This window comes from Falco punctatus (assembly GCF_963210335.1).
Source record: "Falco punctatus genome assembly, chromosome: 4".
Classification (NCBI taxonomy): domain Eukaryota; kingdom Metazoa; phylum Chordata; class Aves; order Falconiformes; family Falconidae; genus Falco; species Falco punctatus.
Genome location: NC_137583.1, coordinates 38,471,758 through 38,489,782, shown reverse-complemented (window position 1 = coordinate 38,489,782; position 18,025 = coordinate 38,471,758). Strand labels below are relative to the sequence as shown.

Here is an 18,025-nt window from a genome sequence, read left to right as displayed (position 1 = left end):
AAAGTCAAAGCAGCTTTGGAACTTATTGTCTAGTAAAAAAAAATCAATGTGAATTTAGAACACTTGTCTCCAAAAGAACACAGCTTACGTGAAACACATGCTGCCAGCTGGTGCTAAACAGATTTCTCTTGACTTGCAGAAGAACCTGAATCAGGATTTGAGCTCATAGGTCTCAAGTGGTTGCCCCATCTCACTCGATGTCAGGCCAAAGAAATAACCCCTTTTGAGGTTGGAGATATTTGCTGGCAAAGAAGCCTTGATACACTAATGTCAAACCCAGTCCTTGTGTGTGCATTACGGCGGATCAATGCCTTCAAAGTTCTTGCAGATACGTTGAAGAGATTAACACAATGCAGAGAGAAGCTAAGTGAAAGTGGCAGTCTTCTACAGCTAGTAATGGCCTTGACCCCAGAGGTGTCATTCAGGCAAGCCATCCTCTTCTTCACTGAAGCGGATTTTGTAACTGGTAAGACATGCTTTTGCTGTTTATAATGTCCTCAGATAAAAGGTGTTTTGGAATTTATTGAACCTCGACAAAGGAATCTAGTGTTACGGGTTTTTCTCAGGCACATAAAAACTTAATAATTTGGGGTTAAATTTGGGCTTGGCTGAATAACAATGAAGGATATGAAATCAGCAGGAGCCAGTTGATGTCATGTACAAGTTGGCCTATTAAATTAATGTGCTATACATGGCCTAGTGGCCTTTCTGAAGATACCAAGGTACTCCATAAATACTAAATAGGCATTACAGCAGTTGGCAGGACTAGAGAGTAATACGATGCATTTTGCCTCTATGTAGGAGAAACTGAGAACCGGAGGCCAAAATCTATCCCACTTAAATGCGGGCACCTAATTGTGGTGCCTAACTTCTTGAGGCTAGATGCTGCCCGCCTTACCTTGTACTTGGGGAGATGAAGGTACTGGGGTATTGGTAATCTGCAAGAGCTGAGGAAAGCAGATTTCTTGGGAATTTCTTTTTGTCCTGAAAGAGAATGAACATTTTATGAGGAACGGAGACCTTTGTTGTCTAAAGCTTCTCAGACTACAGTGACATATGTTAGCATTGATTTTTTAGCATAGTAAACTTGCTAGTTTCCTCCTGTAATAAGAAATGTATAGTCATGCCTCTTTAAACCAAGTCACTGTGCAGACTATGGTGTTATTGATATCAATTGCTTTGGAGCAGCACAGTATGAGCTCCCACTATTCTCTTCTAATGTGAAATATATTGGCGTATCACCTCTATTCTTGGGGATGCCTGACTCCTCACAGTTAAAGATAAACGGTTCTGAACCTGACGATTTATGATTATTCAGAAACAGAGAGAAATCAAGATTGTTGATAACACCAGGTATCAACTGAGGAGGGAGTGACACAGTTCCGTAAGTGCATTCATGCTTTGTAATTTATAGCTCTTCTCCTATCTTTTCATGGGGAAGAAAGATACTTTGTTGTCAACACAAACTTAGAAGCTTACATCAAACACAGCGCTTGTATAGTGCGGTGTAACAAATTGACTTTACTGAATAGAAAGAAGAAAGTGTAATGTTGTCTGGAAAGAGATATTCATTTTAATCTCACAGAAAGTTAGATTTGGCAGTGAATTATGTGGATGTTTTATGTGAGTATGGAGAGCAAGAAGGAGACCTTCAAAAAAGAAGGCATCAGACATCCCAAATTAGTGTATAAAACTCTTAAGAATTCGTGCATTGCAGCCCTTCGTTAAAGTTATCATGGCAGTTAAAGGAAGGATAAGAGGAAAGCAGAACTGTGAGATCAGTTTATTGAGGGAGGTTGTAATCACAGTTCCAGCCTTTTGCACCAAAGCCATTGTCAAGGTCAAAGAAGCATAGCTGAAGCATGACTTCAGCATCCTGCACTATCCCTTTTATAAGGTCATTACATTTTTTTTCCTCCTGTTTTTGTTGTTGTGGAAGTAAGGGGAGAGAAGTCTTTGTGCAGAGAACAGCTCTTCAATATTTTACAGCTGGTCAAACATCTGCTGTTGCCCCTGCTAAATAAAATTACCTTGGTCACCCAGCAAACAGTGAAGGTCCTCCACCTGTGAATCCAATACATCTCCTTCCTTTCACAGATGCAGAACACCGCCCTGCTATGAAATACCTGCCCCCACCTGGCAAGAGGTCCAGGACTGAAGGTAAGACCAGAAGTTATGTACCAGTTGCCTCTTGGATAAAAACAAATAATTTATACTCTTAAAATAGACTGAAGAAAACTGTAACTCTGTGTCCTCTGCCAGAGTCATTAAAATGAGATTAGTTTTGTTAGACATTGTAATCCCAGGCAATTAGAAAGAAAAGGCCAGATGGGTCCACTTGGTACTGGAGGAAGGTGGTGGCATTGCCGGATCACCTTTCTTCTACACAGTTCTGTGCATGCCTGGATGACCTATTTAGGGCTGGTGTGGAATATAGGCTAGAAGAGTAATTAATGCCAGCTCTTTAATAGCCCTTTTCAGATGTAGATCTCAAAAAAGATTAGTTTCATTATTTTTTTACAGAGGGGTGATTGGAGGTGAAATGTGTTGATCACCATTGTCAACAAGAGAGTGACAGAAATCAGAGCAGAATGCACATTTCCCAATCTCAGACAGGGGCTCTGTGCCTTGCATTACAGTGCCACCCAAGTCACCACAGAATTCACAGATTCTAGAAACTCTTTCAAATAACCCCAATACTAAAAAGAAACAATTGGTACTGTGAGGATGTGAGCTAAAAAGTTAGGAGGCAAGGACCTTGGAGCTGGTTCCGCCTTCTGTATGTACTCTTACTATTCCAGTGAAATAACAGACAGACATGGAAAGAGAAAAAGGTTTCACTGAAAGAAAAGAACACTTTGGCTAGATACTTCCCAGATACTTTGCCCTGGGAAATAGAAATACATGAGTTCCAGGCAGTAATAAATACAAAAGAATGTTAATTTTGTTTTGATGAACAGATTTTAGTTTTGTGTTATCTACCTTGCATGTCACACTGGTTAAACTTACCAATCTCACTGGAAAAGGAAGTCCTTTATCAATCTGATGCAAGCTTCTCCTCATTGTGCCCCAGTCCTAGATAACTTCTCAATTCACATATGCCTTGAAGTGCCTTAAATTTTCCTCACCTCTTGCAGGTTTTACATTAGACTGAAGGAAGTGTTTTTACATAGGCTTTCATCATAAGTTCTGACTCACCAGACTCCTTTTATACTCGTTTGCTCTTATGAAGAACCACTGACGTGACCATTCCTTGTTGCTTGGGGAATGTCAGTGAGGTTTTATCAGCAGAGCTGAGCAAAGGACTGAACAACAGATTTGGGCTTAGTAGATGTGTAGTCAGAGTACAGAACCCTTTGCTTCCAAGGGCACAAGAGAATTAAACAAAATGCCTGAGCTTCTGGGACTTACACTGGAAATGAGGCAGCTTCTAATTTGACTGTGAAATATTGGGAGCACGAAGGTAGCTTAAAACCACTGTTAGCCACTCCTTGAAATACACAGAAAAGGTAACCAAGAATCAATGTGATCTAGAACTTGCAGTCCTTTTCAGCATCTGCTAGTGGGCTTACTGGAGAAGTGGTAAGTACGACACCTCCCAGGGTGTCCCCAGTGCATCTGCAATCAAGCCACGCTTGTCCCGGTATAACACTTTAAAATAACAGTATGTCATAGTAATGTTGGCTGCATTATGTAGAGATGATGGCAGCATTCTCAAATTATTTTCCCAGAACATGCATACCACTTAAATCTATCTCCTTTTCTTATTTAGTGGGAGAGAGCCAGAGATATCATGCAGAATCACTGTTTACCTACTTGCAAACAGGTGAGAGAAGAGCAAATGGAACAATATGGTTTGGTAAGGAACTGACTCGTCTAGAATTACCAGCCAAAACCAAGCAAAAGGGTTATACCTACTTTTTCCTTAGGCTTGAATACAGGCAGTGATAGACACTCTCTTTTCTAAGTGTGCCAGGAAATCTGATACTTGCTTCTCTTGAGTTTACACTTATTTTAAGCCACACACACATCTAAAGTATTGTATACAAATAGCATATAAAATAAACAGTATTTTTCACAGCTACAATATGAAATCAAAGGGGAAAAAAACATTGGCCATGAGGAATGGATCAAAAATTACAAACCAGAAAAACAGACAGCAGGCAATTCGGGCAAAACTGGAAAGGCCACTAAACAGCTGGAACTGGAGATGGAAATCAGGCATGTTTGAGGGCTACCAAACAGGTGCCTCTGGTGATTCATGATCAATAGAGACTCTTCCATTGATAGAAAGTGGTGTTTTCTCTAACTGTTGTCACGTATAATCACAGAGGAGAGAAGACCATTCAACTCTAGGTGGCAAGGTGTCCCACCTGTTTTCAATACTTGTCTTTGACCAAACCAAGACGGCAAAGTGACATGAGACAAATCCCTCCTGAAATGTCTAAAGTAAATAAATATTCGCGTACCACAAGAATGAGAATGTTTGCCCAGAAACATAGCAGATGGTGAGTAAAACATCTGGAGGACAATGAACGCTTATGTAACAGTATACAATTGAGGTTGCTGTTCTGTGTGCGAGCAGCTGAGTGGATCCAAGCGGCTTCTTCTGCACTTGCAGGCTGTTGCTATGGCATTTAAACCTTTCTGTTCAAGAATGATGTGAAGAAGGTAGCAGATCTTTAATAGGAGGGCTCCCTGCACGATGAGGGTTAAGTTTCCATATCAAGTCAAGGGGCAGTAATCTTGCACTTTTATTTTTGATCCCGTAGTTCTCTGTCGTAAATCAGCAACAATGAATGCTGCTTGCCATTTGAAAATAACAGTATGCGTTAAATCATATGTAGCGTTGTTGACGCTTGGTTGCATCGACATCTGTCTAATTAGTAGTGGGATGTACAGGAAACATAAAATGACATTTTATGTACACAAGCAGATAATCATGGATCAATTTTAGCAGCCTGCAGTACTGTTAACTCATGCTTCATGCTAATCAACATGGTTAGGCACCAGCAGTTAATGGGTCCTAGCTGACCGGTTCCGACCCTGCAGTTGCCAATAAATCTTCTTTTTTTGTTGTTGTTAGGATAAAATCTTAAGTATGTTCCTAGTAATAAGGTAGTTTAGACTAGCAAAACTAAAAATTTGCAGATGCTGTCATTTGAAAGTGAAATTTATGTTTTTTCTGCTTTTAATACATTTTGCATCATCAGACAGCAAAACTATCTTGGTCCATTTTGTTTTCTTTTTCTCGTAGCACACTGAATGCTGCACCTAGCTGGCAGCTCTGCTGGGACAGCTTTGTCAGAAGCAAAAAGTTTTTGCTGAAATTTCAATTCTAGTAAACACAACTCTATTTATAATAGGTTTATAGCATTAATTGGCACCTGTCGTACTTGTTAATGCCTCTCTGAAACATAGCTCTAAGATACAGAACACTGAGAGATAAACTGTGAGGAATAAGGATTTAATGGATGCCTTAAGGATTATATCACATAATCGCTACAGTTCACATGAAAAATGTCAAAGGGAATATTTTATCCCTCTTGAAACATTCATATATAATATAAATGATTAGAGTTGTATCCTATAGACCTGCCAAAAACTTTTTGGACTCAAAGAAGATTCCCTGAAAAAAAATTAATCTACAAGCCTGGCTGTTTTAGATATATTTTTAAACTACAAATCAAACAAAGCAAACAACCCCCCCCCCCCCCAAATCCTATATGCACAGGGTTTTTATGGACTTGTTTTGTTCCAATTTGTATGGACTTGATGCCAGCTTTTAGATAACCCTCTTCTACAGATGTCTGTCCAGGCTAGTTAACAAATATTGCTGTATGTTTTACCTCTGTTTTTAGGAGTGGCTTTGGGTTTCACTAGTGCGCTTTGTTACAGGAGGCCAGATTCTTTGCACAGTGCTGCTGATCAAACCTGGTGCGTGGAGCCATAGTCTTGCAAGGATCCTCCGAAAACTAGACCTAGAAAAATTTAGTGTGGTTGGAATGAAACACATAAACCTGGAACCAGACGTTGCCTTAAAACTCCTTTCTGCTGAAGTCAAACAGGTTTGTTAAGAAACTGACAGATCTGTGGCTACGCTTCTGTTTAGAATGGGGAAATATGTTAGCCAGTGGGTAATCCATTCCTGAAAAAAACAAAAATTCCCATCCGGGATTTCTGAGTAGTTGTTGGAAGTGAGCTGTATAGAACAATCAGCTCTATAGCCCTATCAGGCACAAAGAAAGCTGGCATGCTGAGGGTTTCTTTTATCACATGCCATAAAGAAGCAGACCTGGTTTCTCTAAAAAAAAAGTCTGCAGGATATGGGCAATACAGACCTCCCAGGAATCTTTAGTTGCTGGTTTACAGTGCTGACTCTAACTGCAAAACAGGTGTCCTGTCTTTCTTCCCCAAGGTCATTCCAGGTAGGGTACATCTAAGGAGCATACCACGCTCCCTGCACGTGTGCCTGGTTTTCCTTCCATGTGTTTAAACCTGGGAGCTGGGAAATGTTCATTGCACTGTCAAAGAATATATACCTCTGGAGCCCTGTTACCTTGTATTGCATTACACATACAGCTGAACCTCTGCTCCAGGAGCGTGTGTTCAAAAGTCTGTAAAAATGACCTGCAAAAGGAGAAAATTGAGTTACTGTCATTTCTAATACCTACTAGGCAATAAAGAGGGGGTCTTTATTAATCTTGGGGTATTAAGGAGTTTTCTTAGGTAAAGACAGATTAATGTTTCTGCTTTTTTATAGCATTAGAATTTTTTTTTCTCAACCTGAAATATCCCAATAGGAGTGTAAAGGTATCGTGAAAGCCAGGAAACTGAAAGCTGGGCATTTTAGAGGAGTTAGGTTGTTTGTTCTTTTATTTTAGTTTCCTTGAAAAAAAACCCAAAATTCTTGTTAATTGATTGCTTTCATGAAGACATTTAACCAATTAACTTTTATAAAACGCAATCCTTTATAATTGATACTGCTCTTGGATTAAGTTGGGAGGTCTTACAGCACTGTCATAGAAATTCTTAATATAGAGTTCTTCTCTATATTAATATGTAGAGTCTTCAGAAGAAGATTGGAACATGCCAGGACAGTGCTCTAACGTAACCATCAATCAGGAAAAGTTAATACCTTCTTCATTATAGCATAGCGATGGAGCACAAACACCTGATTTTTAAATATTTACAGACTACTGGCAGGAGGGATATAGTAGCAATTAGAGTTGATGGGGAAGTGCTTTCCAATAGAGTTTGTAATCATACAGCTAAATACAGAAATACTTGGTTGGTTATCTAAAACAAAAAACATTTTTAAAAATCCAAATATCTACCTTGGGGAGAAAGGTAGATATATGTGGGGTAAATTTGAAGAGAGGTATTTTCATAAAAAATTTCTCTTGGTTTTAGAGTTTTCTAACACACTAGAGCAGCTGTGGAGCATTGATTTAGTTTCCTTGAAAAGCTGGTGACTGATGAGTTTAAAAATTACAGGCTGTTGGGTTTTTGTTGATAGAAAAAAAAACAGGTTTTAAAAGTGAGAAAGCAGAGATAATAGACTGCCTTTGGCAAGGGGGGAATGGACAGAAGGAAATGCTTTCTGCTATAGAGGGGCTTCTTCTCATTTTTAGAACACATCTGTAAGTCTTTCATTCATGAGGGCTGAAAAAGGCTGAGCTCCCAAGATAAGTAGGTAGATTTTCAGAAATTTTCAGCATGCTTCAAGGATTGAGTTATTTTGAAAATCTGGCTTGTAAGTGTTACAATGGCAGCTGGTAGGGGCAGAACTATTTTTCACAGCTGAATTTCATATAAAGCATTTGAATTGGAGGGATATTCATTGTTGATCTGTTTCTCAGTTTAGGGGACAATGGGATACAATGCTGTTTTTAAAACAAGGCTCTTAATATGGAGGTAAATTGATGAAATTTAGCATCTCCTGTTGAAGAACATGGAGCCGATGTGTCTGACCCTCCTTGAAATTCTGTCCAGGACTTTTTATTTCCTCACCTGGAGCCTGATCCAAAATCCTTTTCCAGATATCTCCCATGCGCTCTGCGATGTGCCAGTTTGTTTTGTGTACGTAGTACTTGATAGCAGATATGAGTTTTATTCACTGGTAGCAAGATTACCTAGCATCTCCTTTCTCTTTCTAATGTATTATTCACATGCATGTTGACACATCCTCAGCAACATGATCTCAGATCCATGATTGATTTTTTTTCCAACTTAAATACTGACATTCAGCTTCTAAGTAGTGTGTGGCCTTTGGCATACAGTAAATAATGAATTGGGCTGCTGTTTGCTGAGGTTATCTAATCACAGGAGCCATGATAGTAGTTTTTATCTGAAGTTTAATAATAATTTAAAAAAAAAATAACCAGGTAAATAAAGCTAACATTGTCTTCTCAGCTCTTGGCATGACCTGACTGTGTTCAGACTGTGAGAAGCGACTGCTCCCAGCAGGAGTTCTGCCCATGGAGCCTGCATCTCCTTTCTGCGCTTCTCCAGCAGATCCAGTGCTGCAGAGATCTGCAGTTCTGGCTGCTAGCTAGAAAGCTTGATTTTACAGTGGGACCTGATCATTCTGTTGGGGATTACCTGATATGATTGCTTGCAGTAGCAGGTCACTGGACTCAATAACTTCATGGATTCCCTCCAGTCCTATCTTGTGATTCTAACGGTAGAGGCAGAAGGACAATTTTGCTGCTTTTTAATCCCATTACTCCTCCAGAGCCAGCGCACAGCTGGAACTTCCTCTCTGTGTGCATCAACAAAATTGCTCACTGAAATCAAGTCAGCTGCACATGTGCAATCTCGTCGCAGCTGCTCGGGTATCAGCAAGGACATGGTTTGAAGACGGTGCAGAGACAGGATGTAAATAAAGGCATCATTTGGCTGGCAGAGTCTATAGCGGATGTGAGGATCTATCAGAAGGAAAAGAAGTCACCTTGACTCACTGACACTGTCAGTAGCAATTAGAAACAATGCCATCTTTAACCCAAAGTCTGTGCTTTTGCTGGAGAACAACTGAAAGGCAGGAAATAGGCAAAAGAGTTTTGTTATGTAGATCTAAAAGCACTGTTTAGAAGCCCTGGAGCAAAATAATTTTATTTATTTTGGTCTTTAACAGAAACTATGTCTTTGAACATATTCTTTCGCAGGTGTTTCTGACATGGATGACATATTATATCCAGTCCTTTTGAACATTGTCATTAAGTAATCATCGCTGTTTTTCATCTCCCAAACAGAAGGCCCTAGAGAAGTGGATTATATACATATTTTTAAAATATGTTATATCCAGTCCTTTTGAACATTGTCATGAAATAATCATCGCTGTTTTTCATCTCCCAAAGAGAAGGCCCTAGAAAAGTGGATTATATATATATTATTTAAACTAAGAAAAGTTTTCAAGCAAAAAAGGTTTATTTTGTATTATACAGAACTGAATGAATGTAAAAATTTTGCAGTATACTATGACATGCTAAAACACTTCATCCTCATCTAAACAGAGTGCTCGTATCACAGGAGAGCCTGTGAAGCTTTCCTGTACGTTTCACATGTGCAGCCACGCAATGTGACTGATGTCCTGAGGTTTCCTTTGCCCTGTATTTCTATGGGGTGGGAGGACTGACAAATATCACCACCTGTATCAAATACCTTACATAACTAAACAATTTAAGAATAGTGGGGCTTTTTCATGGATCATTTTGCATTTTCAGATACAGGGGAGAATATCAGGATTGAGCCTGTGATTTTCAGTTTGTAGCCTACTTCTCAGAAATGCAGTTTAGGAGGACTGCAAGCGAGAGAAGATTTGAGTCAAAGTTAGTGAATGGTTTCATAATGATAGAAAAGCAGAAGGGGCCTTGAAGTATTTTATCTCCATATTTTTAAATGAAATTATAGGATTTACTTTTTGACATGTTTTATCTAGAGAATTGCCATACTCTGGTTCTTTTAGAAGATTAAAAAACAGAGGCATTAAAACCTTTAGGGGTCTGAATGATGCGATTCAGCTGAATCAAATTGTGGTTTTTCCCCTTGTTTTCATTTTCTCAGAAATTGGAAAAAAGTAAATAACCAGGGGTTGGTTCAGCCAGTGAGCTGAAAATGCTGCTGTTTGTAAGCTGTACAGAACACACAGCATTGGCATGGAGCTTCTCTGTAGCACAGGCGTTGCCACACTGTGGAGGGCAGGGAAGCAGAGCTGGGTGCTACTACCACTTTATTAAGGAGGAGGCAGCCTACAGCTGCTGTGGGCACCCTGACCTCATTCATGCTCATTGGAGACATCTGCAACAAGCCTGGTTGTTCAAGGTTTTGCTTAATTAAAACAGTCAGCAAAGCTGTGAGTGCTCTGCTGCCCCTTGGTAGCCTTCTGCCCCAGGTACTTGCTACCTTTCCCCATGCTTCTCAATCATTATGTCTGTCTCCAGCCTACACATTGGACTCTTCTCACTGCTGCACTGGTTGCTAGTTATTCTTACCACTCTTCCTAAGTTATCTTAAAGATGCTGGGGTGTTTGACCTGCACAGCTACAAGAGGAACATCTCTGCTCAGGGGTAGTTGCAGGTTGAACTGACCACACTTGGAAAAGAAACAAAGGAAGAAAAATTTGTCATGGAGCACAATGCATCAGTGGCAAAGTCAGGAGGGTGAACTGTTTTCTTTCAGCCCCTATCTAGTGCCATGTTCTGAGCCCTCCTTGTTTTAAGATCACTATTTCTGTAGTCCTGATCCTTACTAATATATGAAGTTCTGTCACCCTCTGGGAGAAGCTGGGCTGTAGCAGCAGGGGGTGTGTGGGGGTTCTTCCTTCTGTGAATTCAAAAAGAAAAGTTCTGGTATTTGTAATCCATCATTTTGTATCAGCAGAAGAATTAAATGTGGGTCCTTACCCCAAGGCATTTATGACCCTGTTGATATTGTTAATGTTGGTTGGCTTCCACCCTATCCCTATGTCCCACTGAAGGTAGAGTGAAAAGCATATTGCATAAATCAAAGGTTCAGCAGTAGACAGCTAAACTGTAGAGTAGCAATTTGTTTTTGTCCTTAAACACTGAAAATGAACTCCACCTCCAGTACCTAGCATGTACAGATATGCAGAACAAGTCACGGCACAAGACTTTTAGAAAGAGAAGTTTGTTCCCTTTCTTACTACAAGATTTAGGCAATTACTGGTAAAGTTGTTTGTACGTTGGCTGTACATTGGCTGATCTATGACCACAGGGACTAAAACCACAAGGTCCTATGGCTTAAGCTCAGTGCTTAACTTTTTCTTTAGCTCTATGTGGACTCAGGGTGGGAACTAGACCTCCTATTATCTGGTGGATGTCACAACAAACACTGACTTGGTGGCCATGGTGTATATAATCTAGAAGCTCTGCCTGCACGTATATTACAAAGAGGAGAGAAAGGAAAAAGTAATGGCAGATCTGCTTGCTTCAAACAGGGAAGAGTCTAGCCAAAGGAAAGCCGGGCTGTACCCAGTGCTCACCAACACTGTTCATTATAACCCATTCCATCTCTGTTATTTCTTTTCAGGATCTTGCTGTTTCAGAAGATCATTGTACCTACCTTACATCAGGCACTGCTCTTGTGCTGTGTCTTCAGAGACCAAATGCTGTGAAGAAGCTGATAGATTTACTGGGACCGGAGGATCCTAAACTAGCCCAAGCGCTAGATCCGTTCCTCTGGAGGGCTCAATATGGCATCAGCATAGTCCAAAATGGATTTTATGGTAGGTTTTTGTAAAAAAAAAAAAAAAAAAGGTCCAAAGGCTCGGGTATTCCAACGGAAATAATATATTATGTACTGTTACCTGCTGCATTGTCAATACAGGTCTAGCCTTGGCAAGTAATAGAGACTGTTATTCCCTGGAAAGCTTTCATTGTTTTCTTGGTGGATGAGCTGGGTATGTCTTAAGCTATGAAATATTCTCCAAGAAGGTATATTAAAAAATGTTTCTTCCCAGAACAGCCCTAGATCTGTCTCCCATCAGAGCAGATTTCCTTTGATTTCTTCACTGCTTGGTCATTTTGTACTTTTAGCTTGGTTATTTTGTAATTATCCCCAAGAACCCATCTGTCTTCTATCTGCTTGTGTGTCCCCTCCTGATAACTTCATAACCCGTTGGCCACTTGCAACCAGATTTCACAGAGGGATAAAAGACCCTAAGATACTGAGTTCCTGTAACATCTCAAAACATTAATGACCGGCTAGAGAGAGGTGATCAAAAATTGCTCCCACTGAGGAAAGCAGGTAAACTCTGCTGTTTTCCATTCAGAGGCTCTTGCCAGCTGGCACACCAGCTAATCAGCATCCTCAGTGTGCTGAACCAGTCACAGTTCACCTGCCAGCAGGGAGGGAACTCGGATGTTGCAGTGTGTATGTTGCGTGGGTGGGACAGGAGATAGCTGAGAATGTGGGTGAAGCATGGGAAAATGGGAAGTATTGCTGGAGAGAGTGGCCTATAGAAGAAGCAAGGGTGTTGCTGGAGGGGGCCTGGGCCCAGGGAAGGGTGTAATTCAAAAATTCATAAGGAATCATTAGTTCACTGCCCATGAAGTGGTTTTCCTCAGTGTGGTACTGATTGTGCTATATATTGTCAAAGGATTATAAAAATAACAGAAGCAGTAAGTTTCTGTGAATACAGGTGAGCTAGCAGGTGCTGTATGCCTTCAAGTTCCAGAAGAACTTTCCTGTCAAGATCCATTGGATTATTTGGCTCCTTCTGTTGTATTCTGTGCTGTCAAATCATCCTCTCTTTTCATCCATATCAAGCGGTCTTTTGAGAGCTGGTAGGGAATGAAGTAGCCACCACATACAGCTTGAGCAAGAGAATCAACCCCTAGATGTAGAACCCTATTTTTTTTATCAGATATGACCATAATCCTTAGGACCAAGACTAAACTGAGAGAGATCTCTTATCGTGATTGTGAGAGTGACTGTAGAGCAGGATCTACCTACACAAAAGAAACAGTCAGGGTTCTTCAGCCAGTACTTATCCACTACCAGCCCCTGCTTCTTTTGCTCTTAAGATTAACGGGTTCTGTATCCAGGTTGCCTTGAGCATGAGAACTTAGCAGTCGCAGCTAAGAATGTGTAATACATACCCAAAACTTAAGATACCCATGCTACAGTTAGAGCATCCCTAGCATAACTCATTAAAGATTAGTTTATGTTAGTCTCACCTTGTCTCTCACTGGGAGTCACAGAGAACTCGCTGTGTTAGAGAAACTCCCAGGTGTCTGCTTAGGGATTCCCTTCAGATCCCTACTTCCTTCTAAGACTGGGCTCAGTACAGAGCTGAACTAGCTGCCCACCACCTGCCCTCTGAGGCTAGACAGTGTGTTCTGTTGGAGCTAGCTATATGGCTGGCTTACAAAGCCATCCTTGCACCCATTCAAGGAAAATGGGTGCCACTGTAGCTAACGTACTCACTAACTCTGGCTCAAGGGTCTGATCCAGCTGCTATGCCAGGGAGGTGTCTTGTCTGTAAGGAAAGGAACGTTTGTAACCCTTGTACTTCCAATAAGAGTGAAACGTTTACCTACACGTTAAGCAGGAAGAGCTTTATCGTGGCATGAGTGATCATTTGGGGGACCGTGGAAGACCATCTTCCTTTCCTAGGAGGGAATACTAAGCTTTCTTGGTTTTGCTCGAGCTGAGAAAGATCTGCAGTTAACGCCATCTTGCTGAAAAGTAGAGGAAACTCTAGCTGTGTTTTTCCTCCCAAAGTGACAGGGAAAATTCAGTTAAGGTGAAGACCAGGTTCAGTGATACCATTGAACCAAGTAATGCAGTTTTAATACTCTGAGGCTCAGCTGCATAGATAAACCTGTGCTTCCCTCATCTCTTCTGGGTCTTAGGAAGTCACTGTATAGTGCTTTTTCTTGAACCCAAAGAGCTCTTACATATGCATTTTATACAGCCTTATACCTTGAGCAAAGTAAGAGTAAAATTTTGCTAGCTTTGGGAGCGTTTGTGTCCTCTGTAACGGCATCGATGATTTAAGTGAGGAAGATTTGACATAGAGGTGCAAAACGGAATCAGCACAACTTGTATGTTGGTGACTTACGCAATCTTAGGGTTGTAAACTACTGTGTTAAGGACTCTGGCTATACAATACCTAGAATTATGAAGTTCAAACAGGGCTGAGTGCTCTAAGAGCAGTAAGACATTATTCTCTGAATGGGTAGCCTGCAAAGGTTGTAATATTTCAGAGATTATTTGCGTTTTGTGTATTTGTACCCCAGGAGCATGGATCTGTGCCAGCACATTGACAATCTATCTGAACTCCAGTTATATAGAAATAGCTTTTCCTTCTCTAATATTTTCGCCCACAAATCTGAAAACATTCAGACTAGTGCTTTATAACACTGTTGCTTGACAGGGGAATATTCAGATGCTCAGCCTGGAGGGACCTCTCAAAAGTCACTGAGTTCAGTTAATTCTCTCACAGAAAACCCCATCATGTATTCCCTTTCATAAGCATGCACCCCAGCTGAATGATTGTTACAGAACTTCACTGCTCTGATAGCTAGAAATCTTCTTACATTTTCAAACTTAAATATAGCCCTGTACAGTTTCTATCATTTGTTCTTGTGCCAATACCTGTACTTCAGTTCTAAGTAGTTCTTTTTTTCTTTTCTGATCTTTTCTACCCTGATGTGTTTAGCAGAAATCAGATTCCTTCTCAGCTTTGTGTCATGTTGGGTCAAACAAGCCAGGGTCTTTTAGTTTTAACTCTTCAGATGATTCTCCATTTCTTCCATGATCCTCACATTATTTCTTTGTACCTGTTCCAGTCTCGGTTTACCTTTCTTGACTGCGGGTGAACAGAAAAATACACTGTTATCAGCAATGTCTCATACTAATTCTGATTTCTGCTGTAAACCAGAGCCCCCAGCATGTTTGGGACTTGCATTATTGTTACTAAGCACATTCGTTTTACTGACTAGTAGCTCCTTCCCATTCAGTAAGACCAGCCTGATGTGATCCAGAAGCAAGGGAACAACAATGGGAGATTAGAGCTGGTATTGAAGAGTTTCACAGGCTCCTTAATGTGATTCCCTTGACTACCCTGTTAGGGAGTAGAAGGAGTCTTGTTTACATGAAGCAGCAGCTGAGCGATAATAGGACAGAATGAAAATACCAAGGCGGCAATAGAACTATTCTAAATATAATGGTTTTAAATGTTTGCTATTACTGTACGGAACAGCTGGCCTTTAAAGCAATTACTTCAGTAAGTTGCACATCATCAATCTCTCAGAAAGATGAGTGTGAGTCTAGAGAATGTTTAATTCATGGCCTGAGAGAATCTTCTCATTGTATTTATCTCTCAGGCTCCAAATCCTATCAAATAGCTGTCCGGGATATGAAGCTGTTTTTCCCAGAAGGGCTGTGCTGCGCTGAGTGTCAGACATTAGAAGAGGAAGAGGTAGGATTCTGCCCTTTCCTGAGAAGTATCTTGCTGTGTCAGAGCAATGGCTTTGACCTTGCTATCCCATGACTTCTTTCATATTATGCTTTAGAGAATGCTTTTCTTGCTGTGTTTCACCAGTGGCCGAGTTTTCCTTCTGTGAATGTTCCTGCCACAGTGTGCTAACTTTGTGTTGACCCAGGCAGTCTCGGTGGAAAAGTGCTTTTTCAGATGTGTTTGTTCAGTAACCAGTGCTGTAAATTCAGAAGGGGTCAGGGTTCATACTTTAGAAGCGAAGTTCCCAGATAAGAGGCAACATTGCTTTGGAAGCAGGTCAGAGGGAGGGATAACATCAGTGATGATTGCTAAGATGCAGCAGCCCAGAGGCTGTTGGGGTTTTTTACCAGCTTTTCTCGCATAGCGTTTGGGAACGGAGATGAAGTAGGATGGCTGATAATGTAAATCACTGGTTGCTGAGTGTCTCCTACAGAGTCTGTATACATCCAGACACAGCGTGGAGCACTGCCCTATTTGTGTGACAAGAGTGCTGTCCCTTGTGCCCTGCCAGCAGAGGTATCAGTCCACAGCAATGAAAAGGGTGGAGCTGTCTCACGTAAGACATCTCACACTATAAAGTACATGCACTGTTTACAGAGCTGCTGGGTGCCCGCATCCTTCTTTGCTCGCAGATAGAGGCATAAAGACTTGGACTCTTGCCTCTTGGCTTGCATTGTAGGCAGCGCTGAGAAGCCTGCCAGTATTGGTGTGGCCCACTCCTGCTCATCTGGCCCTTCACGCTATGCAGCTGCTGGTCTCTGATTCAAACCACTGTTATTTGTCAATGGCTGAAATGAAGCAGTAAGTCTTTCCTGCTTTAACTAGTTTTATATGTCATTTCCACTCTGGTAATTTTCTTCTTAAAACCAGAGTTTGAGATGATTGGGTTATGCCCAATGAAGGGATGGAAACTTTTGAGCCTTGCTATGTCCACGTGACGCAGAGGTGACCCAGCTGAGTTAGTCCAAGGGGATTAGCTGTGGAACTGGAAGAAGCCGGCTCCATCTCTAATGTGCTTCACTAATGTGGATGCTCCCCCACTGCAGCTCATTCCAGAACATCATGTTGGCACTGTGCTGGGATGCATGGATGTACCAGTTCATTCAGAGACGGAAGAGAGCCACTGCACACCAGTGTGGCACTAGATAGACATCAGACACGCACAGGCCTTAAGTTTCTGGCCTTGAAAAGCTGGGAGCAGAGACCTTAGGAAGATGTCTGGATACAGAACCTTTAAAAGGATGGCAAGATGCCGTATTGAATTAAGCCTAAATAAAAAAAAAATGCATGGAAAATGTTCTTGTACCTCTAGACAAGCAGGTGTTTTCTAGGCTGGCAATTACAGAAATATGCAACACCGACAAAAGCTTCACAGCTTGCCTAAATCAATGCTTAAGAAGTGTTATCCTTCCTGATTAGGTAATGGTGTTCACATGACTTGCCTCTCTCTCTCCTCCCCTTCCCTCCTGCAGATCTATAACCTGAAACGTGACCCTATAGTCAGTTTGGACATCAGCAAGCAGCGCAAGATCATAAAACGTGAAACAGGAGGGCAACGCGATTTATTGCGCTCTGAGCAGCCGTGCAATCTGGGTAAGGAAACGTGTAACCCTCATTATAGACTGAGACTGTTATTGATTAATTGGACAGCAAGACAAACCATCTGGTGGCCGCAGGATTTGGTATTGATGTCCTTTCAGAAGGAAGAGACAACTCTGAGCTGCAAAGAACAGCTCCCGGGGAGTCCAGCCATTTAACTGTTGACCTGCCAGGCCTTTCCGCTGCCACTGCTTCCTTGAGTTTAAATATAGGGCTGTTCAGAAGTGCTGACCTTACCGCCAGCAGAAGAGCAAGCACTGTCAGCACAGCTAGTTGTAAGCAACCGTGCACATTTCTCTGCTGAACTTCCTCAATGCATTTCAACACCAACTTGTCCACTTATGGTTTGCATGTCTATTCAAAGCCTGCCACAGAAGAGACCAAGACACCATAGGGATGGGCGATTGTGAGAGTTTTGTTCTGTGGGTAGATAAATAACAATTTATGCAGGGAGTGCTGTTGGCAGCGTGGATGTCTAACTCTCAGGAACTGGACTGAGATCTCACTCAGTTCCCACTTGCTACTGAACAGCTGCCAGCTCAAAATTACTTCCAGTTATCCCCAGTCTGACTTTGATTTGAAGTTCTACAAGCCTGCCAGTTCCCTCAGATGCCTACAGTTTCTCCAGGCTTTTGCTGTTGGTTATATTTAATAGACATGCATACAACACAGGCTGTGACGCAGCACCGTTTACGTCAGGAGATTTAACTAACATATGGGGATGCTTCCATGCTGGGTTATTGCAGATTGATCACAAGCCTGTATAAATAAGCAGTGACCAGGTAAAGCATCCCTGTGGTGTTCACTGGGGAGCAGAATTGTTTGGAACTGGGTCACACTCGTTCCTGTAGTTTGAGTTCTGATGTGACTGGCAAGCAGGAGGGTGGGCAGCTGAGAAAGTGTTCCTGTGCTACACCTGATTGCTGCAGTTGTTAATC

At 41.4% G+C, this 18,025-nt stretch overlaps 1 protein-coding gene across 1 annotated transcript in view; it reads left to right on the top strand.

Moving 5' to 3' along the window:
* The window catches only part of DNAAF8 (dynein axonemal assembly factor 8), a 94,945-nt gene that overhangs the window by 64,346 nt on the left and 12,574 nt on the right, over window positions 1-18,025 (top strand). Inside the window, exons 21-27 of the mRNA XM_080383507.1 lie at window positions 140-466; window positions 2,098-2,160; window positions 3,773-3,826; window positions 5,899-6,068; window positions 11,552-11,747; window positions 15,355-15,449; window positions 16,961-17,081. Of these exons, the coding sequence (XP_080239633.1) occupies window positions 140-466; window positions 2,098-2,160; window positions 3,773-3,826; window positions 5,899-6,068; window positions 11,552-11,747; window positions 15,355-15,449; window positions 16,961-17,081 (1,026 nt within the window). The remainder of the gene's footprint in view (window positions 1-139; window positions 467-2,097; window positions 2,161-3,772; window positions 3,827-5,898; window positions 6,069-11,551; window positions 11,748-15,354; window positions 15,450-16,960; window positions 17,082-18,025) is intronic.